Source organism: Boleophthalmus pectinirostris, unplaced genomic scaffold, assembly GCF_026225935.1.
Source record: "Boleophthalmus pectinirostris isolate CB_2022bp ecotype Guang Dong unplaced genomic scaffold, ASM2622593v1 HiC_scaffold_8, whole genome shotgun sequence".
Lineage (NCBI taxonomy): Eukaryota > Metazoa > Chordata > Actinopteri > Gobiiformes > Gobiidae > Boleophthalmus > Boleophthalmus pectinirostris.
In genome coordinates, this window is record NW_026571515.1 from 22,121,975 (window position 1) to 22,146,768 (window position 24,794).

At 38.3% G+C, this 24,794-nt stretch overlaps 1 protein-coding gene across 1 annotated transcript in view; it reads right to left on the bottom strand.

Moving 5' to 3' along the window:
- The window catches only part of LOC110157987 (membrane-associated guanylate kinase, WW and PDZ domain-containing protein 1-like), a 97,463-nt gene that overhangs the window by 54,122 nt on the left and 18,547 nt on the right, over positions 1–24,794 (bottom strand). Inside the window, exon 2 of the mRNA XM_055166294.1 lies at positions 15,179–15,295. Within this exon, the coding sequence (XP_055022269.1) occupies positions 15,179–15,295 (117 nt within the window). The remainder of the gene's footprint in view (positions 1–15,178; positions 15,296–24,794) is intronic.

Here is a 24,794-nt window from a genome sequence, read left to right on the forward strand (position 1 = left end):
TCCAGAAACATAAGTACTATGAAAAGGCAAGATACACAAGCCAATGCTAATATGCACAAGATATCCAGTATTTTGGAAGGATATTGCTTTGAATGAGCACAATTTTGCCACATTCATATTAAGTGTTTGCGTTTTTAGAAATCATCAGAGTCATTGTTAAAATATACTGAAACAACATCTCTACTAACATCTATGTAATTACTTTACATCTTTAGTAGAGTGTATAAAATGTGTTTTAGAATGCAAATCCAGAAATTTGCATGTGACAAAAGTATGAATGACTGTTGAGGATATGACAGTTCTGCGATTTAAGTTGGATTCATCACACATAAACAAACTGGCTATGCTTCTACAATCTGTGCTTACATATTTTAATTTAAAGGCACATTGTGTAACCTTTCTGGCAGAGGGCTTGTCAAATGCTTTTCTCCATGGAGATGTCATTGCTTTGTGTGGAATGTTTCACAGTAAGGTATTAAACATTTGTACTTTCAAGGAGATCAAACCAGATGAAGTTACAGGTCAGATCTGTGGAGAGGAAGCAGTCAGAATACCAGGTTTTCTTGGTATTTTTGAGCTATAAAACCACTTGCAATTTAACAAAGGTAAAGTACACCTGTTTAATGTCATACTATGGAACATTCCAGACAGAGCAGTGACATATTCATAGAAACAAGAAGGTGATGGACCCCCAACAAAAAGTACACTTTTAAAGAAACACCTTTAAAAGTGCAAAAGAAAAGTGCACCTAAAGAAACACCTTCCTGACATATATAGTGCGTGTTGACCACATAAGAGTGGAAATATACAACATTACATCGATAATCAATAATTAGACTATATACAGTATGCATGCTTAAATTATAATAAACACAACCATACAATACAAATATCATCTGCTCTAAATGACCATATTGGCGGTCTAAAGCACAAATCTTGGGAGTGTTTCTATGACAAACACATGGCGTGGTGTGTGTTATGAAAACAGAGGCTGGGAGGTGACGTGAGGACCATTACGTACATGTTTCTGAGCAGACAGCAGCAGCTCTGAGGAGGGGCAGGCCGAGCAAACAGTCACACAGGGAGTTAGCAGGCAACTCTCCTGGGCCTCTAAGCCAATTACCGGAGCTGCATTGATTGAGCCAGCACTTTAAGGCCTCATCTACACAAGTACTCCCTTAATACACTGGTCAGATGATGGCAACATCACAACCACAAAGTATGGATATACACAACCATCTGCCTCCATTATAGTGTGATTTTAGCAATGATCATGGGGAATCTATCTGTTTTAGAATACGGTTTATTTTAAAGGTAGGCCATGCTGAATGTTTTCACTAGTGCAGGTAAAAATAAGACTGTTGTGTATGGCCTGCATCGACTTATAAAGCGTGTTCTGAACCCGGAAGTAATGCTAGTGCACTTTTAGCAAACTAGTTGTTTTAGCAATAGCTTGGCACAAAAACTCTGGCCTCTGAAAGCTTTAATACATGAAGTTAAACTTATCATGGTGAAGAAATATTATGTGTAAAATGGTTAAAAAAAAATGGCTGGGTGGGATTACAGGGATTACATTTCATGATAATGTAAAATTTGTGGAATAATATTGTATGAGGTTGCAAAAATCAATGAATGTATTGTTAAAAGAAATGGCTATGGCACCTAAGGTCAGCAGTATAAGTGACAGTGATATGAAGATAAGATATTACACCCTATCACAGAAACATGTGACACTGAATGATGGTTATTCAAGAAATAAAAAAGCACAAGACACACTAATATCCATGTTCATGATTAAAGAGTTTGAACACACAACAAATGTAATATAATATCATGCAAAAAATTAAGACAAATAAAAAATATTTATATAGTTCGAGTTACTAAAGTCTTTCAAGAAGTCCAGAAATGTAGTCAGATTACACTTCAAAGCTCTAACTTACATTACATTAAAGCAAATTTAGCCACCGCTACCACAGATACAGCCATCTCCTCCATCCTGGTTATCTGACCTGAACACCAAGGTGAGTATTAGGGCCACTGTGGCTTTTCAGTCAGCACTTCCATCCCCCATTAAAGGGATTGCATAGAGCATAATGATTTATGAAGGGGAACAGAGGGAGAATCAATGTAGCTGGGGCCCTCCGATTAATGATTAAGCAAATAGCTGCATGCCCTGCTTCTATCTCGAGGTAAGGTGATGGTAAAAGCTCGTCATGCTGTAGTGCTTTCAATTAACTCACATGTGTCGTGCATTTTCAGCCCAGATGCATCCTCCTCATCAATACAAAACCACCCCCAAAACCAGAGAGTGGAATGAATTCATGTAGAAAAGGGGTAGCATTTTTCATAAGTGTTTGTACCCACATGTAAGTCTATATTTTTATTTGATCTGATTTATGGCTACAGTACAAATACAGTATACTCCAGTACATTTGACAGTTGTTTCCATTTTACTTATTTGTGGATAGCTGCAGCAAACTAGTTGGCTGCTAGACTGAGGTAACACAGTATGTCTATTATTCTTATTGCATTTTTTACAGTTTAGATGATGGATTCCCCTTCTTATGTAAATCTTTCCATTCAAAGCTTGGGACATGTCCATACTGGCTAGGTTGCTGCCATTTTGATAATGACTAACCTACATATTAAAAAATAACAAACCACTCCAATAATTCCCATAATAGTCTAATTTCTTGATGCTGCCCTGAAAACTAGAATAATATTACTTCAAAGATGTGAATGCCTTAATTGAGCTTTATCTTTTGGCCCATCATTGAGTCATATCAAACAAAAGATTTCACCACTAACACCAAACAGCACCCTACTTTCCCACAGCATTCGTCTTGGCCATTTTAAAATCCAAACTAAATCTGGTTTCTTGCTGAGATCCACTGAATGGAGGGATGATGGACCTAACCATTACATAGGAGAAGAGGGGGAGAGCAAGAGAGTGAAGCTAGACACACAATACTGCTGCTGCTAACCCACACAACAGGCCATTCTTTGAGCTCGCGCCACAACACTCCTCACAGCTGAGACCCGGCCTGCTATTCTCCTGCTGTTCCCCTCATGTGCTCCCCCCTTTTCAGCACGGGACAGAAGAATGGGTGAGGGCGGGGGCTGCAAATGAATGGGAAGGACCTAGCACACACACATACATACATACAAACACACACACACAATCTAGCGTCATCAACCTAAAATGTCATCAAGATGAGGCCGGTATAAGACACTGCTGCTTCTCTCTTTCACCTGTTTCTATGCATAGTATTATATTAGGATAGGATAGGCAAGAGTTCAGTGATGTGGTAGTTTAAAAAGGGTAAAATAATCACAGAAGATGACTAGCCAAAGCAGTGTGTTATACAAAAGCAGGGTGAATAGCTGCAGAAACCTGAAGTTAACATCTCGAATATCCGCCATCATCACAAACGTCAGCAACACACAGTGGTCTGCTCTGCTACACAGCCTGTCCGCTCACAAAAACAAAATCACCTGCTCCCTCCTTCTGCCACTCTGTCTCTGTCTATCCTCTCCACCCACATCTTTTCCAATCTAATCCGGAAGCCAGGGCATCACTCCTTAGAACACAAGTAAATGTCAGAGAATTACCTCTTTGCTGCTGCTGGAGCTAGTGCAAAGGCTCTCTCTCTTCTCTCCTCTCTCTCCTCTGTGCGCTCTGCTAATCCCCACACATATTCATCCCGATAAACCAGAGCAGGCAGGATCCAGGCATTGCCCTCCCCGCTCCATGCACATCCACACCAGCCCTGGGTCTCTGCTGCTCCGCGGTGCTGGCTCCCAGGCAGGCGAGTAGGCAGCTGCCGTTTTTCTTCAAAGCTCCACAAGCGGAGCGAATGATGGGTCCAGCCCCACTCCCAGGCTAAGCCAATGTGAGCTATTCACATTCAGAGCTCCCTGCATGCTCCCGCCCACTGCTCTCCCTCCCTCCTGTGTTCATCCTCCCCTCTGCCTGCTCCTGCTATCTTTGCCATTAAGAAGGCAACAGTATTGGCAATATCATGATATGGCACTATATGAAGCAGGCATGGGGTGATAATGACATTTTGTGTCACAAATATCATGACTGAAATAAATGTGATTGACAAAAATATCACAATGAATAAAATTACAGACTGTTAAAAACAAGTTAAATGAATATACTCAAATTGCTGTACACATCATAGTTAAAAGACAAAATTTTTATTATGATTAAAACTATATTAGAATTTACTTATAACAATAAAAAACAACAATGATCTACAAGATCTAGAAGCTTCTTTCAGCACAATTTTATACAAAATGTAGCTATAACATTTATTGTCTAGCCAATATTATTTATTGTCCTGTTCCTAATCTGAAGTCTCACAATCAAACTGTGAACCTTTTACATTTTAATATAGAATGTGAATGTGTGAAACATAACAAAATATAAAATACATTGTTTGGTTGCAGTGGCATGATAGCGTAAACAACACAGACAAGGATCCTGTTTCAGTGAAAAAGTTATGACAAGATTGTAGTTCTTTAAGCATTTCTTAAGTTTAGAAAGATGGCAGTCATTAATAACAGCACAAAAGCCATGGGATTTCAGTGAATAAGCAGAACTTTTACATTACAATATTACACAAACAACTGCACTATAATGAGGTCGACTCAAGACTGATAATACCGTACCATGATGAAATTGCTTTAGTATTTCTGTTGGCCTGAAGAAAATGTTTGACATAACTTAACAGTGGCTCCAAGCAGATCTCATGACAGGGAGACCTCTGTGGGTGAGCTGGGTTCATGTGGGTTAGGTCAAATTTGGCATCACCAGGGTAATACAAACATTCTCAAATCAGCTGAATGACAATCCACTTTAATTCTAGCCTTCAGTTCTTTACTGACCTGTTTACATAATGTATATTTATGTCATGTATACATTAGGATCACAATTAGGTTTGTGATTTATGTGTTAATAGTAGGATTCTGTTCAACGTTCATGTCCAGTGAAATTTACATTTGAGAGAAGGCTGAAATGTGAACTGTAAAAATTCTCATGCCATTGACTTCAGAACATGTTTGTAGAGAGCACAGGGTAAGCTCTAGTATGGGTGGGGTATTTACTTGTTTGCAAAGAAAATTATTTTACTCAGAAAATTTGCCTTTTTTATTGTTTTGTATGTGTTGTATTTCATTGACTAACTGAACTATCGTGACCAAGTGGTTTCCCCTCTGGATCAATAAGTCTGTCTAAGTCAAAGTGATTTACAAGATTAAAATACACTTTCACTGGGACAGAAAAAGACTTGGTTGCTGGCTAAGCTACTGTTTGCTACTACATGTTGACAGTACTGGAAAAGCCAACGGACTTCATTAGAGAGATTAAGAACAGGCCAAAGAAGGTTTTACCTGTGTGCTGGCAGGGCAGGCCTGTACCTGTGTGGACATGGATCACTGCCCATGCAACTGACCACAAAACCCTGATCTGCCCCGAGGAGACGATTGCTGTTTGGGTTCTCACATGGTCAAATATCACAACAAGCCCTCACTTCAGTCTAAATGTAACTATATAATTAAAGATGCACAATGTACCTTTTTCTGGTACGGGTCTTAGTGTGGAAAAATACCTTGAAAAATATTTAGCATTTTACTGTGAGCGGGCTTGCCTATTGCCAGATCTGAAGGGCAAATCGGCCTGGCATCACTTCATTGTCTCCATAAAGATAGCTAATGCATGTAAAGCAATAACATACAGGGTTCCCACTCTTTTTCACTGATAAAATTTCAAAATTTTCCATGACTTTTTAATGACCTAAAGTGAATTTTCCATGACTTTGCAGCACCCTACATGTGTGGAATTGATCATACTTTTAGGGCTAAATATGAAATATTAACCCTTTCCACTCACCTTATGGTTTTATTCAACATTTAAAATACTGCCAGTGCATTTATTGTTGTCTCTTTTAAACAAAAGGCACATACATTCAGAAATAATCATAACAGCCTAATGATAACTTAACAGAACACTGTAGTTGTGTGAAAGAGATACTAAAATTCTATGACTTTTCCAAAGCTTTCATTTAATTTACAAAATTCCATGGTTTTTCCAGGCCTGAAAAATAGCATTTTCAATCTCCATGACTTTTCCAGGATTTCCATGACCGTGGGAACCCTGAACATTTCCATAGCGATGAGCAGGTGTTTGACCCACCACCAGAAAAGTGAGATGCTGCATATTTACAGAAGACTATTGCAGTTTTGGATATAGAAATCCATGTGCCAAATGTGATATTATTCCATTCACAAAAAAGTCACAAACGTGTAGCTGCTCATATGAAGGCTGGTTAATAATTGAGGGTCTGTTACAAAGAATTACAAGTGCATAAATCAGTCCTGTTCAAAATAAGGATACTAGTTACATAACACATAATATTTCTTTACCAACCAGACAACCGGAGATATAAATTGAGTGCAGTGTAATCAGACAATCTATCAAATATCATGTTCTCAAGTATTATGCTTGCTAATATTTATTCATCCTGTAGTTTAATCACACAAGTGGAGTTCTTTGACAAAACTAGCTCGGAGGCACTGATCCCAGTAAACAGTGTGTCTCATACCGTCTTCTATCCAAATAATCACAAGACACTCACACACGAGTCCAGTAACAACATTCATGATCACAACAGAGAATCCTTGTTTCTTCCATGAATTAACACAGTTCATTCCTCAGAGGGAAGGCTGCTATCAACAACGTAGCTCGCATGCTTTGAAAACCACACGCTTATTGGGGATTTATGGAGCTTACAGATATTTCTCAAATATCTGCTATGTGTTGTTTTAGAGGAAGGTGGTAGAGGTAAAACTATAATGCGATTTGTAAGCCTGGACCGGACTATTGGTTTTCTTATTTATATTTAATTCAAGCTAAATATCCTCCCTTGAATTTTTGATGGGTCAGTAGGAGATAAACAAAACCATGAGAGACCACCATTTTCCTCCTGCAGCTGGTCACATGAGCCATAGACTGGTGTGGATGGCCTGTGCTTGTGTGGTGCTGATTTATAATTTAAAATGTAACTTCATTTATGAAGATGTAGCGTTAAATCAGTTTCGGCAGTTGGCATTTTTACACAAGCTGCATATAAACAGACCAGTCCAGCCTGCACCTGCTTTTCTACCATTACTATGCAAAAACACATATTTGCCTAGCTCTGCCATTAAGCCTTATGTCCATCTCTTTCCCCTCCCAGCGTTTACTGCAAGAATCAACCTGCAGCCTGTCTTATACATGCACTCTCAAACACAAACATATAAACAGTGGCTTGTGTGAAAAGCATTGGAGAGACACAGGGAGGCTGGGGCCCACTCATCCGTTACCAGAATGAATGGCCGTCATTAGCATGAGGCTCCCCAGCAGCACCCTGCAATGCAGCGACACACACAATGGTTAGGAGTGCCACGCTTCCCCCTAGGTCTGTGCCCCCCTCCCCACCAAGAGAAGCCCTTTTGTCTGAGCAGCATCTGGACCTGACCTCCATGCGATCGCGTCCGATGACCCCCCCAACGCCACCGTATCCACAACTACTCCTCCTAGCACAGCATTCCCCTTTCTACCAATCTGAAAATATCCACCTCCTCTGCCGCTACCCTTCGCCTGTACCCCTGTCCGTTCTCCACACCCCCCCTCCCCAAACGTAGCCGTAGAATCTCGGGCTTCTTGAAAAGGGGAGTTCTGTTTTGCACTAGCGCTCGGGCTCGTACACAAGGCTTTGCAGCAGAATCAGAAGAACTAAATAGGAGAGAGCCACGAAGCTATACTGGCCATCTGTCCCTCTGGGTTGAACGTGCCTGCTCTAAGTGTGCTTCAACCACCCCCCTTCTCATAATACTACCCACCCCTACCCCCACCTCCCCCGATTCCCTTAGCCTACATATACACAGCATCATGTAGACCCAACACACGGTTTTTCGATGAGCAAAAAAACCCACACTTGCCTTATCGTGGTGTCCAACGGTAGCCTCTAAATCGCATAGTAATCCTTCATGTTTAAAAAAAGGAAAAATCCAGTCTCTCCTCCAAACAATGATGTCCACATGATGACAAGAAGCGAAGGAGGAAGAGATAGAGAGAGAGGGAGGGAGAGAGAGGGAGAGAGAGAGAGAGAGAGAGAGAGAGAGGAGAAGGCAGCAGCTCTAATGTGACAGGGAGAGACGAGGCGAATGGCAGGACGACGCTGACACACTGAGGCTAGGGGTTTTCATGAGAAGAGAGAGAGGGAGTAAGGAGGAGGAGGAGGGGGGGGGGGGGGGGGGGGGGGGGCAAAATCAGGTGGGGGGGGCAATGAAGAGCTTGAAATGGTATAAAGGTAAATACTGAACAGCCAGAGGTTAAAAAAAAGATAAACGATAACAAAACACAAGTCCAAGCTCTGCCAAAACTACCTCAAGAAAAAAGACCAAGATGAGCTTAAAAACATGAAGTGGCCAGCAGAGTCTCCAGACTTAAACCGCATCAGGCTCGTTCGAGATGAACTGGACAGAAGAGTGAAAGCCAAGCAACCTACAAGTGACACACATTTATGGGAACTTCTGCAACAGACTTGGGACAGACTTTCTGAAGAATATTTGTTTTCTATTGTAAAAAGAATGCCACGAGTGTGTTCAGCTGTTATATCTGCCAAAGGTGGACACTTTGATGAAACAAAAGTTTAGAATATGTTTTGGTTAAAAGTAAATAGTAAATAGTAAAAAACTGGAAAAATTGTGGTGTTATAAATCATTTGATTGGTAATGTATACCAAAAAAAACTTTTGGCGATATATCGATACAGCAGCCCACAGTATCGATACTGTATCATCACATTAAATAGATATATCGATATTTTGATATTTTTGCACACCCCTGTTCCTCACTTACTTTATGCATTCCTGGCATCCTAATTTATTTACAGCAATAAGTTAATAAGCTCTTTTCTCTACTTCCTGAGCTTCACAGTAAAGCTAAAAACAACTAGCATGCTAACAGTACAGCAGCCTGACTTCCTGATTTGTGAACGATAAAAAGGGTTTATAATTGACACAGACAGCACAGGTCTCATTGGTAACCCTATTAAGAGTTGCTTTTACAGTCTGTTCTAGGGCAACACAAAATGAACTTGATTACGAAAAAAATCTCTGTTGATTTAGACTTGTAAAATCATTTCTTCAGTTTAATGGAACAAAGTTAAATTACTGTCACAGAATATTAACATAATTATTTGATGTTATCATATCACTCAGCCTGTTGTACTGCTCCCTCCCCTTTGGAGCAGCTGCTGTAGATTTGGCTAAATGAATCCCACACAAGAGCAGCTCCTCTATCAGTTGTGACATGTGCCGCGCACAACAACAATAGCAATATGTAGCGTAGCTAGGGGAATTAAATATGCAGGGTTTGTGAGTTCTTCTCTCAAACAGAAAACACTCTGTTCCAACTTGTGATGTCGTGTGATAATACAGGAAGTGCTCGATGATGTTTTTTGAAATAATACAATACACTTTCATTAGAATAATTTCAGCCCTGGAGTTGCCAGTTTCTGCAGAACAAAACATAAAATGTAGCTGTTGATTTGAAACCTACCACTTCATGACATCACAAGGTGGAACAGAGCATTTTGAGCTTTGGAAATATAGATGCAGACTAAAAATAAAGGATTACTCAAACATGTGTGAGCATGGTTCCCATTTTTTTTCAGTGACAAAATTTCAAAACTTTTCCATGACTTTTTAATGACCTAAAGTTAATTTTCCATGATTTTACAGCACCCAACATGTGTAGAATTGATCATACTTTTATGGCTAAATATGAAATGTTAACCCTTTCCACTCACCTTATGGTTTGGGATTATAGTTTTTTCAAAATACTGTCAGTGCATTTACTGTCGTCTCTTTTAAACAAAAGGTGCATATGTTCGTAAATAATCATAATAGCCTAATGATAACTTGACTGAACGCTGTAGTTGCGAAAAAGAGAAAACTTTAATTGAATTTACAAAATTCTATGACTTTTCCATGATTTCCAGATATGTTTTTGAGGAGGTAACACATTTATAATTTAATTTACAGCTCACAACAGTCAATTTTGCATAGTATAGGACCTTTAAGTATATGATCAATTCTGGAAAAAAAAAAATAATAATAATAATAATTGAATCAATGGACTGAGGGTGATTACTGATGTGATTCTTATTTATACACTACTCCTGTAATAAAACAAAGAAACACAACTGGCCCAACTTAAATATGATAAACCTGCCCAACCAAACAGCTAAAACAGAGTCATAGAGGCAGATGTAAGACTAGAAAAACAGCAACAGTGGTAACAGCAGGCTGAGGCACCTGTCTGAATCCAACTCATGTGTCACAGAGGAGGGGTACAGCTAGCACGAGGGAACAGCCACAAGACCAGGAGGAGTGTGGCCTTTTATTATTTGCCTGCTGCTTTGTTCTTCTGCAGTGTCATGCCAAGGCTGTATTTGCATGTGTGTGACTGAGAGAGAAAGAGGGTGGGGGGGTGGGGGGTGTACTGATACTATGTATGAAAGAACGACAGAATGAAGGTGTAGTCAGTATAAAATTTCCATGTTGGACCGGGGTAGTGTTTTGTTGTAGTCAGATCAATGTCTGCTGCTAAAGTGCCTATGATGGGTTAGTCTACTCATTTTACTAAAACACAGTTAAGATATACTTACGATTTTGGCAAAAAACATTCAATTTGCCAATTTTTTAGGTTTGCCCATTTTTAGGTTACTTGCTAGTTGGGTTAAAGTACCATAAAAATGTGTTTCTGTAAACTGTGCCAAACTTTTGAACAGAATTCTCCCAGTGTGACATATGCTTAAACTCTCTATTTCCTGCAATTTTCAACATATTGTTCAACTTTTCTTTGCAAATAGCTTCTTGATTAGTGTAAAACTACAATTTATATTTACAATAGTCATAATCCCACCAAATGAAGTCAAAATTAGAGAATTACCTGTCCTACGCACTTTAAGGCTTTAGTATCACTGTATATAAGGGGAAAAGAGAAATCAACACATCTCATTTTACATGTATGGCACATCGTCCAACATGGCGAGAGTGATTAAGTGCTTAAATACAGTGTGTCAAAGTGATGAAGCATTTGAGGAGCGTGTTAGGTTTTCAATACTTCAGACCAAAACATAGATCTCATTTGTTGCATGTAAGTGTGTGGTATTATCTTGTCCAAACATCTAAGTGTCTACACTGGCCTAAAGCAGGTTAGCTGGTTAGCATATGAGCACTAAGAAACCTCCTAACAATCCAATGTGTGCTAAAGTGGTTATTTAAGTGGTTGGCTATTATTCAATACCAAATCCGTGATTGTTGTGAGTTGAAAGGGCTGTAAGTCATAGAATTCATATATAAATTTTGAGCGGCCTATCGCAGACAAATATTGATAATGATTCAAAATCTGTGGATTATTAATTTGGATATTTATGTTTGTAAATCTCCCACAGAGTTACATATAACAACTCGCTTTTATTTAACAGATAAACTCCCTACAACTGTACAACAATTTATGCAACGAATAAGCATATGTCCTGTCAATCATCATGTCTTCCTTATCATCTTGTATAAAGCTGTGATTTTATATTTTTTATTACTTATCTTATTATTATTTTGACTTGTACATTATATAATCATGCCTTATTTGACACCTGTCTTTTTTGACAGGTGTCTGTCTTTTTTGCTACTTATTTAGAATTATTACCATTTATATTTTTGCTCTTTGTTATGATAATATATTATGATGTGTGAGCTACTGTGTCCAAATAATTTCCCTTGTAGATCAATAAAGTTTGTCTGAGTCTAAGCCTGTCTAAGTCTGTAGGCCTCTGCCCTCCATATGAAATTATGACTTAATTAAAAAAAAAAAAAAAAAAGACTAGAATTTATTATCAATCGTACAGCATATTGTGAAAGTGCTGTCTTTGTGCATTTAGAGGCCAGAGGAAAGGTCCCCTCTCATGTCTTCTGCTTATTGATACTTTGCAGCTGATATCATCAACAGTCCCTGGGGTGTGATACTAACTGAAGGTACTACTCAGTTTGAAGCTCTTTTATTTTATGTTATTTTAGCACAATCTGGCCAGACAAAACTGATTTAGTTGGAACTACAACAGGTGAGATTATTTGTGCTGTTAAGCAAGTCTCTCACACATAAAATTACAGTGATAAGATAGCTATCATTAGTTTTTCATTTAGTCACTCTGATCTTTCTGTTGAAAATCAGGCTACGTTTATATAATGACGGTCTGAACGGAAGACCCAAAAGTGGCATTGCGTCTTCACTTTTTATTCTGTGTTTAGACAAGCGTTTTCGGGAGGAAATCTGCGTGCATGCAGTGATGCAAAAGTGTGTCAATTTCGATTGGGTATGCATGTCAGGCGGCTAAGTGGTGATGCTAGGTGGTGATGTATGTGACGTAAATACGTATGCGCCGTGACCAGATCTGACCAGAGTTTTGCGTCTTGGGCAGTGTAGACGGAAATGCTATGGCAAAGCATATTCAATTTCTCCACTCTGGTGGGTGATTTCAGATTTTTGTGTTTTTAAGCCCCAAAAACGCCGCCACCATCTAAACGAAAGGCACTTCTGATCAAATAGTTTATCGTTTTACCCACAAGTGTTCTCGTGTAAACAGGCCCTCTAACTCCTAAACAGGACCATGAACACTTGTATTGATCACAGGCTCCTGAAACTTTCATATTTTTTCAGACTTTCAGATCTTTCAACTTTTTTTTGGGCTGTGTTTGCTGTGTGCACTGTGTCACCCTGGTACATGCAGAATGGCCCCAGCGAGATGTATTACTGTACTGTACTGTACTGTATTACTTCATTGTGCTTGTTTTTCTGACACTCCGCACTAATTGTTTGGGTTCCCTGCAGCTCATTCACACCCAGCCATTGTAGATGTTCACAAGTACAAAGTCAATTCATTCACAGCGGAAATGTTACGTTACTAAACAATAACATCGCTCAGTCATTGAACATTTGCATCTATTATGCTGCTGACGGAGCGTTGAATGAATAATCACATTTCTTTCAATACATTTTTTGCCATGAAGAAGAAAACTGTAGAGTTCCTGGAAGTTGTTATCATTAAAATGTTCAAATATAGCTGCAGAGGAAAACTATATACGGTATGTGTTTATTTATGCTTCAGGTATAATCCTTATGGAATAAACTCCAAAGAGAGAGTTGATTTGCTGCCGTCAGTGGTGACACATCAAAGCATACCTGTACAAATGGCTTAAAAATTATGTACTCATTTCAACATATATCAATACTGAAATACAATCTATCCTACTATCTATGACAGAACTAATATACGACCACATGGTTTGTAGGGATGTAACAATAACCGAAATATCATGATATCGTATCGTCAAAAGTTTCACAATAATACCATGGGACGTCACAATATATCGAATCACAAAATCCTTTGCTTAAATTGTTTTACAGCTGCAATACCTCTTAAACATCGGGAACTACATATCCCATGATTAATTTTCGCACAGACAACATGAAGAGATATGTTTTTTACTTGAATTCTAGAGATTATGATGGAAATAATTCACACCAAATTCTTGTCAGGGTATTTTAAAAACTAAAAAGCATCCTATCTACAATTATATCTGCAATAAATATCGTACCGAGAGATTTGGATATCGTTACGTCCCTAATGGTTTGCGTTGAAAATTACATTCTACTGACTCAAAAATATTAAAACCAGTATTAACTATTAGTATTAATATTGATATTAAGTCTGAAATTGTCATGACAATAACAAAAAATAAAATATCACAATCATTTCTTAAATAATTCTGTCCATATAATCATTGCACATCGCTGCATTCTTTAAATTCACCTAACAAATACACACAGCATTCCAATTCATTGATCCAGACTAAGCAGAGATAATGTGACCCGACTGTAGTTTTGCTCTGTGTTCCCTGTATGTAGTGTGGTCGTGTCTTGCCCTCTTTGTGAAGGCTCAGCCCACTCATCACATAATCAGGCAGGAGTCTATTTTCAATATATCAGAACATCATAATCCCAGTGCGATCAGCATGGGGGGAGCTCAGAGGGGGATTTAACGGTCACATGACGCAGGGCAGAAGGACCACAGCCAGCTACAGATTGAGAGCAAAAGTGCAAATAAAAGGAAAAAATATTACGATGCAGAGTCCCTCCCTACATCAATGAAGGAAAAAGAGAATAAGGGATAAAAAAAACTGTGCCAAAGCAGTAAATTGCATCATATTATGTATATTATTTTACCAATATTTCTGCTTATGTGTATTATACACTCATGAATCATATAAAGTAAATATACCTATTTCCTGATTAGTTATTAGTATTGTTATTGTATTATAATGTATTATTGTATTTAGTAGTATATGTTCTAAACTAAGATGCACAAAGTAGGAGATTCAAGCATGCAAAATGATTGAAACTGTATGCAAATGATATGATGAACAAATAGCCCAGTAATGTTGTATTTAAAATGGAAAAGTAGGATTGTGGATTGACCAATGATGATTCCGAGCTTTGTGAAATACTTTGTGCCTAAGACTTTATCTTGTAATCCATGAGTGACATTGTTTCAACCTAATCATGACACAAGTACCACAGGAAATGGTAGCGCTGTCCAGTAAGATTGAGGTCAAGATTCAACCTCTGGTAACAACAAGTGGACAGGTACAAGATTCTATTACAGTTCTAAGTTCCCGTAATTAAAAAGTAGAGATTCTGATTATGTTGTCATACATCATTAAATTTACAGTTAGGAAAATTTTGAGATACGGGAGATATGAAAGTATTCTGATACTATAAGAAGACAAGTAGTGCTAATAGCACTAGTAACAGCTAATAGTATTTCTATGGATATTCTGCCTGCTGTCATCAAACATGAAGATTTTTGTCATCATGTTTTTTTTGTTTGTTTGTTTTGTTTTTAATGGTGAGCTATAAAGACATAAATCAAGCCAAAGAGTCTCAAACTCTTTCTACTGAGTACCACCAAAAAAAAAAACTTACTCAGATGGACATTCGATACAACTAAAGCTGATTTTAAAAGTTGGTCAAGAAACCACAGAATAAAACTCATATTAGTACTCACAAGGCACAGCGTGGCGATAAAGATTGGCTCGGATGATTTTCTGTAACTCATGATCCGGGGAAGACTTCTGAAACCTCAGGTTCAAGTAGTGCTTTAAATCCTTATTCAGCTTGTTACCTGGAAAACATTAACATTTTTTAGTGAATGGGTAAGAAAGAGTGCGAAATGCACACTACATACTAAATTCAATATGCCTGGCTTGGCCAGACTCTAAACAAAATACTATACACAAAATAAATATAAATCAGAACAAAAAGAAGAAAGAAAGCATGTAAATATATATAACAAGCAAAATTACTTCACATAAAACATCACAGTCATTTCACCCAAACACATAGTGCAATAAATAGGTTAATGAGTAAGCCACAGGGGCAGGTGTAATTAGTTAAAAGTCTCTCTGATTGGACAGACCTCAGCTTTATTGAAGCATCTATCCAATGAGAAGTGCTGATGCCACTGACTGCATTTGAACAAAGCATGGGTGTGCACAATGGGGCCAGATGGTCAGGGCTGGCTCTCACGCCAGGGTCGCATTTAGGGCCATTTAATGATCTCCAAATATATCCTCCTGTCTGAGAGTGCTGGCAGCCTCTTCAGGGGGAAGAGCCCTGCCTCCTGTGAGCCTCTGATCACTGCACTGGGCTTCCTCTTGGCGTCAGAACGGCACTGTCACTGTGGCTGCTGACAGGGCAGGTAGCCACTCCATTAGAATGAATGAGAAACAAACGAAATAGACAAAGAGGCATAGCATAGAGCATAGCAGAAGGGCTGAGATTCTTAAGAATCTTAAGAATTCTTAAGAATACTGAGATAGCATTTTCCCAATTTAGTGTTTCCCTTTAATAGAGGAGACTATTGTGGCCCCGCATAGTCCCCCAGTCTAAAAACTGTCTGAGCAAAAATAACTGGTAAAACAAATTATACTTTGTGCTTGTGCTTGTCATCACAAACATATATAAGTAACCATCTGTAACCATTTAATCTGTAATCTGTATTCTGTAATAGTAATCTGTAATATGTATTTCTACACCAACATATTGTATTAAAGAAAATGATTTGAACATGGATTGCTTATGCCACTACAGTCTTAGTATAAATCTGTGGGAAACACTACAACTACAACCATTTAAATTCTAATGTGATACCATTGCAATTTATTTTACCACCCTAAAATATGCTCAAATGGAATCTACAATCAAACATTACAAAAACATTAGGATTATTCATGGTATGTAATTGGTGCAAAAGCATAGATAAAAAAATATTGGTGATTGCTATTAGAAACAGCCTTCAATGTGCATGGAAATACTGCATTTGTTTGAAAAGATAAACCAATTTCAGAAACATATAACAGGTCACATAGCTGTACAGTACATTGTTACAATGCACAGCCAGAGTCTTGGATGTGAGAGGGAGGAAGCGGCGTGTTGTTGAGCGTGGCCTGAGGTGTGGTCTGCGCTGACATCATCCTGTGTCACATGGATCTCTTCCCCGGATGGACTTACTACACTATAAATACAACCAGGAGATGGACCCAAAAATCTGATTTATTTAGTACACAGCATATTACTGATATAGTGTAAAATAATCTATATTATAATAACAGTGAGATTTTATTGGAGAGTGGAGGAGACCCTGGGTGCATTATCTGTAGCTGTATTTTTCCTCTGCACATGCATGGCCCTCTGTTGGAGCAGCAGCACAGTCAGGTAATTGTTACCTAGCAACAGCCATACTGACGACCATCATTACGATCGTGGCTCGACTCGCAGCGGTGAGACTGTAAAAATGAAAAACATACACCACTCACTCTCTCACAGACATCCGATATGCACAAGGCTTCCTCCTCATGTGTACAATAGCCCTGAGTAGCATCTCAGACCAAAACCGGACCAAAACCGGAAAACAAGATACATCAACAAATTAACCAGGTCTTAAAAGCAGAACTACATAAGAATGGCCAAGGACTAAACCAGGACAGAATCTTGCACATGGCATAACATAATAATTATATTTTTTTAAATAATTATAATAATCTAGGACAGCTAAACCAGGATCAAACCTCATCTAAACAAGAACAAAAACTGTTCAAAGGAATACATTTGAACTTGGAATAAATCTGATATTTACAAGATAAATTACCAGGATTATCTATAATGTACCTGTAGAGATAAGTCAAATTTGGCCAGTCTCATGACTCAGCAGTAGTCTACACCACAAATGTAACTCTGGAAATAGCAACCTGATGACGAAACACCAAGTCCCTAACACCATAGACTGGGAACCACTGCTCTACTCACCAGTCTATTAACCACTAGAGGTTTACTACATTGTAACAATCTCTCATCAAAAGTAAAATATGTTTCCATTCATGTTTGCATTGGACTGCTGGCTCACAACTGAGGACCACAGCCAGAACAACCCCCTCCGGTGGGGACGTTCAGGCAGTGGAGGGTGGCCCGCCCAGGTGTCATGCTCCATCAAGGAGGAAGTCATTAAATATTCAATATTTATGAGGATTAAAGCTATGTACCGGAGAGATTACAATCACAACCATGTAGACACAGGGAATGAGAGACCTCTAATCAAAAGACTATACAACTGCACATTATTTAACAAGTATGATTAATTCATTTAATAATGGCTACAATAAAATGTAATATGAAAATAACATAATGTAAATATAAAAAGATGTAATCTGTCACATTACTGTAATATTCAATACACATATTTTAAACTCAAAAAAGCTTGAGAGTATCTATCAACAATTAGCTCCAATTTGCTTACAGTATGTACATTTACCCTAAATAAGTAATAATAAACAATAACCCTTTCAGATTTTTCATATTGCCATTTATATCAGGTACAACCAACACTGATACAAAAGACTACCTCACCTTAAAATAAATGACTGTATAAATGTCTAACATGAGCAAATTTAACCCAGAATCTGCTTCAAAGAATATCTTCAAATCACAAGATATAAGGTTTAGAAATCATGTGTTCAATAGATTTGTATAGCATAGAAATTTGTATAGCATAGAAAAAACATGTGTTACATAATAGTGCACAAAAAGAAGCTCCCATCAAAATGTTGACAGTTGAAGATGCTTACAAATGTCAGTGTGTGAGGTCTGTCACTGCTGGATCTACAGAGCTGAGGTTTAACCCAAATACAACTGGCTTAGACATATCCTCCATGCCCCCAGTTCACATTACATAACCTTAAATCTAGTTTTGCACAACTTGTTTTAGGAAGGCAGGGGTGCGGGCTCCCAAACATCTGCGCAAGAAATAAGAAAACAACTACAGATACTGAATATAAACATCTTTGCCGTAGCTTGTGTTGAAATGCTTACAGATTTGAACAGTGAATGATTTAAATGCTTTCAACAAATGTGATAAATAAAAAAGTTATAAGTTGAAATCTGTCAGATACACCACAATCTTGTATTCTGTAAAGGCAGCATAAACATATGGTAGTAGCTGCTTTCAACATCAGTAGACTGATGCCAAGCAGCTGCAGCCTATAGCAGCTCACAACAGCTGTCACACATAAGCCCCGGCTAAAACCTGTCAATCCACAGCAGAAAGAGGACATGCTACAGAACGAAAGCAACTATGGTGGCCAGGGTTTTCTATTGCATGTATATTGTTTTACTTGTTAAACATTATCATAAGGGAAAGTTGAATAGGGAGTGCTTTATGGTGTTTGCCTCGTCACTAGAGCTCTCTGTTACAGCCTGATTGAGATTCAGTGGCTGTTCTCCGGCTCAACACTGCCCTCTGTGTCTCTGAGCCCCCTCCATTCAAATCTGCTTCAGACAGGCCCGTTACCACAGCAACCAGGCTCCAACCAGCGCAAGGGGAGGAGAGCACAGCATGACAGCACAAGCACAGTGCACACAGAGGAGCTGCTGCCCCCTGGTGGTGCATGACAGATCTGTGATAGCTCGTCGAGAGAAGAAAGACTTCAAAGATGTACAATTCCATGCAGGGATTAAAATAAGATGGTATTTAGTTCCATATTTCTTACATAATGCAGCACAAAAATACCCATTATCATGCTCAAAATGATATGCTGACAGAGACGGACTGGTTAAATGCACATTAACAATCGTAAACAGACAATAGCCAAATCTCATTTTAAAGAACACAGATCTTTTAGATACATGTCACTGAATCTTTAAAATAAAATAAAATCTCGCTCCCAAAACATTTGCCAACTCACTCCGTGCTATCTCTTTTCTGCTTGTCCATATTACATATTTATACTTTAAATAAACTAAGCCAAACAAACTAAACTACTGCAACCTAGTTCTAACTAATATTGAATGTTTTTATATGTATGTTTCAAAGTGTCCAAGTTGAAAACATAATCTTCTGTATGTAAAATGTCACCAGACTCCTGATGAGTTTGTGTGATGGGAGCAGAAGAGTTTTATGTCTGAATTAGCTGATCTGCTTCATCCCTGAAGGTGTTCAATGACAGACACAGCCCTGACTTTGGATAGAGAGAAGAGGTCTGTCTAATGAAACGCTGCCAGTAGTGATGACAGAGAGGATTACAGTGCAAGACAAGATGCCAGAGTCCAGCTCCAAGAAAGTCTCTGTTTCGTCCTCACATGTATGTATTAGTTTTACTTATTTTAGTTAGAGTTATAGTTGTTGGTATATCCAGGTGTGTGTATGCAGAGTCAAGAGGGATTTACAGGGTTCCCACTTTTTTCATTGACAAAATTTCAAAACTTTTCCATGACTTTTTCATGACCTTAAGTGAATTTTCCATGACTTTATGGCACCCAACATATGTAGAATGGGTCAAACCTTTAGGGTTAAATATGAAATGTTAACCCTTTCCACTCACTTTATGGTTTGTTATTATAGTTTTTTAACATTCAAAATACTGTGCATTTATTGTCCTCTCTTTTAAAGAAAAGGCACATAAGTTCAGAAATAATTATAATAGCCTAATGATAACTTAACAGAACGCTGTAGTGGCATAAAACAGATACTAAAATTCTATAACTTTTCTGAAATTTTCACTGAATTTACTAAATTCCATGACTTTTTCAGGCCTGGAAAATGACATTTTCAATTTCCATGATTTTTCCAGAATTTCCAGGACTGTGGGACCCCTGGGTTTATGACAATGAAATAGAAGTATGAGGCTAGTGTGGGCAATATTCCAAAATATTAATAACAAAATTTCTTGCGGCCATATCACAATTTTGATTTAATAATGATTTATGCAAACATGTATTTATATAGACTTGAAGAGATAACTAATGTCCCCTGCTTCCTGTAAGTTCTAAGCACACTATTGGTTAAATCCACCTGTCACTCACACAGAGCTTTCATAAGGCTGACCAGCTGGAGGGATAGAGGAGAAAACAAGTATAGAGTTGGACTCAATAGAAAATTTGTGAGATCACAACATGATGATTTTATGGAAATCACATATCGTCAGAGGAATGGATTCACGATTTGATTTTCATCACCATATCGTCCAGCCCAAGTTGAGGCTATTTAGATTAATATCACAAGTCAATTGCTTACAATAAATACTATTACAGTACAGTGAACAGTTGTTCATTATTGCCAGGCATTGCTGTATTTAGACCTTATACTTGTGCTTTGTGTATGCTGGAGACATCGTGGACATGTCATTTATATTAGGAAATGTAATATGAGGAAAGTGAACCAGGATGACGGGGCCTTTATCTGATCACACACCTGGATAGTAGCACTGGAGAAGGTGGGTGACAGCAGGGAGAACAGATGGTATCGAGACAGCAAATTAAGATTATTAAGAAAATCTGTAGTTTAGAGTTAGATGTGAACTTCTAAAATTCTTTTGCAAAATAATATATCATTGAGACATACCGAAGATACTATTTTGATGAGAAATCCACAGTAATATCATAGTTTCTCAGGTCACTTCCTCAGTCTTTCTCCACACTATCTTGTACTGATAAAACACAATTCATCCCAGTTTCCTTTGGGACAAAAAATACAGTTTTTCCTGTCTTCTCATTTCCATATAATAGCCACAAAGCAGGGACTAGGAAATGCTGGTTCCTAAACAGTAAATGCCATTGTTTGAGGAGCTTCCTGTGGCTCTGAGTCAGGACATCCCGCCAGTCAACATCAACTTCTCCAGTTACACATAAAAGCATTTTCCAGAGCTACAACACAAGATGGGATGCAATGGATGAAACTAATCAAATCTTCTTGGTAATGTCTTTGGTTAGCTTTTGTGGTGTGGTCAATTGCTCTATTACAAAGCCATTATCTAGGAGCTGGACAGTCGAAACAAGAAACATGACGTAATTGTATCAGTTATACAACCTTATCCCCAACTCCCACAATATATACCACATTAATGCAATAGGCAGAGTAGGTTTTCATCTCCACCACATACGTGACCACTGCAGTTTAGGAACAGACCTGTGAGGGTGGAGAGGAAATAATAATACTTGTTGCTATTGAGGCCCACAGTATGGCTATGGCTCTTTCCATCCAACTTCTATATTTACCTCCACAGACACACCCAATGAGGCCACATGTATGACTCTGAAGCATTACATTTTGGCCACAGGGACTTCAAAAGCAAAAGCGAGGAAAAGTTAGCTCAGTTAGCTCTGAACTGTCAGTAGTATGAAATGAACTCAAGAAGTATACCATGGTGATGCACATGGTCTCTATGGAGATTGGGACTGTATGAATAGCTCTTCGCTGATTGGCTGGTGCCTGAACTCGCACTTCGGATGTTTTGCACACCGTCTAGTGTATTCCAATTCCTGACCTAGTCGATGGAGAGAAATGAAATTGAGCAGAGGCACTAGGTGGCGCCAGCCTGGCTAGTGGAGTAGAGCTGGGTATAATTAAGAAGTTGCCGATATGATGCATATTGCGATACAGTGAGCTTACGATTCGATAGGATATATTTGAAATTGATTCAATATGGTTCAATAAAAAATAAAGGCATAATAAGAATAAAGATACTAAAAGTATTTGTTAAACCACTTCTTGTGTAAAGTGAATATGAAACACACCCATCATCAAAACAGCGAAAATGTCAAATGGGTTGCATAAACGAGTTTCCTTCCTCTGAACAAGCAACAAATCTGTAGCTGTAACAAAATAATTGAGTAATATATACCAAAAAATACTTTTGGCGATATCAATACAGCAGCCCACGAAATCAATGTTGTATCATCACATTAAACTATCTGATATATTGATATTTCTATATTTTTTCACACCCCTACTTTGGAGCATTTGAGGCAAAGCAATACAATTTCTATTGTAGTCTCTACTGGAAAAAGTTTCATAGTGCACCTTTGAGAAAATTACAATTACAACTGGAGAGGAGCCCAAGCAACTTACAACTATAGGCAAAACTGCAACCCAAAAGTTTTTGTGCCACATTGTTAACGCCTGTGTCAGCTACTTAAGGCCTGAGGCAGGATACGCCTTGGACAACAATGGCCTGTTCGTTTCAGTGTTTACAGAAGGAAATGGGTACAAAAACCGCTTTAGTACATAGCGAAAGTGAATTATTTTTAGTTTTTTTTATTTTCTGGACTCTGACAAAATCTAAGATACCGTCCAGTAGCCCGTTGGGTCAGTCCGATGCCATGCTGTTGCTGAGTCAGACACAGGCAGCAGTGCATGATGGGAGACTGGTCTGAAGAAGACTTAGAGACAAAGATACACAATGATTGGAGCAGAGGCAGTGTGTACGCTCCAGTGCGCCGCATCTGTTTGCTGCTAAATATAACTGCAGCAGCCTACCGCCGTGCAGGCCCTGTTACTGACTGAGGGACGGGAAGACACAAGAAGCAGAGATAAGGAACAAGGATTTGTGACTGAATACACAGCTAAGTGCCCCCAAAACAGAAAAAACCAAAAACAATTCCAAACTTCAAAACAACTGAACTGGACTAGCTGTATCAGAATTATAAACTGTCTCTCAGTTTTACAGCAAAATAGTAATTGCTAACTGCATACCACATCAAACACAGGATATCTGACTCAAGCTGTACAAGATTATAAACTTTGCTTAAAAAACACTATAAATTTATTCTGCAACACCACTAACTAGAATTGTCGGATCAATTTTCACCCATACTGCGACGCCATGTCAAGACACTCATCAAACTCACCAGTGCATAAAGATGGGGGCATGTATGACAGGTTAAAGCAGGTGAGGCCACAGAATAGCAATCGCATCTGTTTCTGTCGGCCCCAGGGCAGCTGTGACTACAATACTTAACCATTAAGTGTAAGTGTGGTGGAATAATAATGCACCAAATCTTAAAGCAACTTAAGTGTTTAGAAAGTGTCTATATATAGGCCCGTCATGATAATTTCTACAGTCACTTATCATTCAATATTTAAAAGCTAAAACCTTTATCATTTGTACATTGTATTTGCACTACTGGGACATTTTTTGTTATTTTTTTGACTATATGAGAAGATGTAAGCAGTAAAACGTTAAGTTATGACTCATTATAGATGCATACTAAGTACTAAACTTTCATTCTGCTATGGAGCTTATGATTTTAACATTATTACACATTTAGAATAGCTTTTGTGGTTTAAATCTGATCTTGGGTTATTGTATCAGCGGTAAAAATTTGTTTCAATCATCATCATCTATATTTATCATCTATGTTTACTTAAGCAATACATTGCACTTCAAAATGATTGTGACAGGCCTATCTATATAAGACTAATGCAATTTTCTTTTATTATACATCAATTCCAAATTTCAGTATAGGCGCACTTCAAAACAAAACTCAAATCATTCACCAATCCACCTCCAGTTTTTACTACCGTAGTCTCTGCATGTAAAAGCACAAACGTAGTGCTCTGAATCCTCTGTCTCTTGCTGTGCGTACACCATCAGTTCTGACTGGCTGCTTCTTCTAAATATCATTGCCTCTTCATCTCTCACACAAAATCCCCTTGTCGTTAAAGCCTATTTCCACTGAATCTTCTCACCACAGGCAATGAGAAAGAAATGAGAGACACATCCTACACTTCAGCTTTTGCTTGTACTACCACCAAAATAAACTACAATACTAAAGCAGAAGAGATGTCATCATTGGTTGCTAACATGATGAAACAATAACAACAAAGATGCAAGATTCATGAAAGAATATAACAACCACTAATTTGTGCTTTAAACTGAAAGGGACCAAGTTGTCAAAGGTTGCTAGTTTTGGTGTATAAATCGGTGGTTAGAAGTTAAAAGAGAATACAGTGACCTATATGTGCAAACTCTAAAAAAAAATAACATATATGGAACACCCACTTTGACAGAAATAGACGCTTGAACTGTGGGACTATCCATCACATGTGAGGAGAGAGATGGCTGACAGAGTGGAGGCCCTACAGGGAGATTCATTAAATTAATCTTGTCATGTGAATTTCCTCACTTTGTTCAAAGCCCAAAGACATGGATTTAATGCAGAAAGAGAAAGCATGCTGCCTGATGAGAGAAAGAGAGCGAAAGAAACATTAGGTAGACTTCATAATAACTACACTTTAATTAGTTGAAAGTAGCTTTATTAAAGAAAATAAATAGCTTTAACAAAGAATGAAG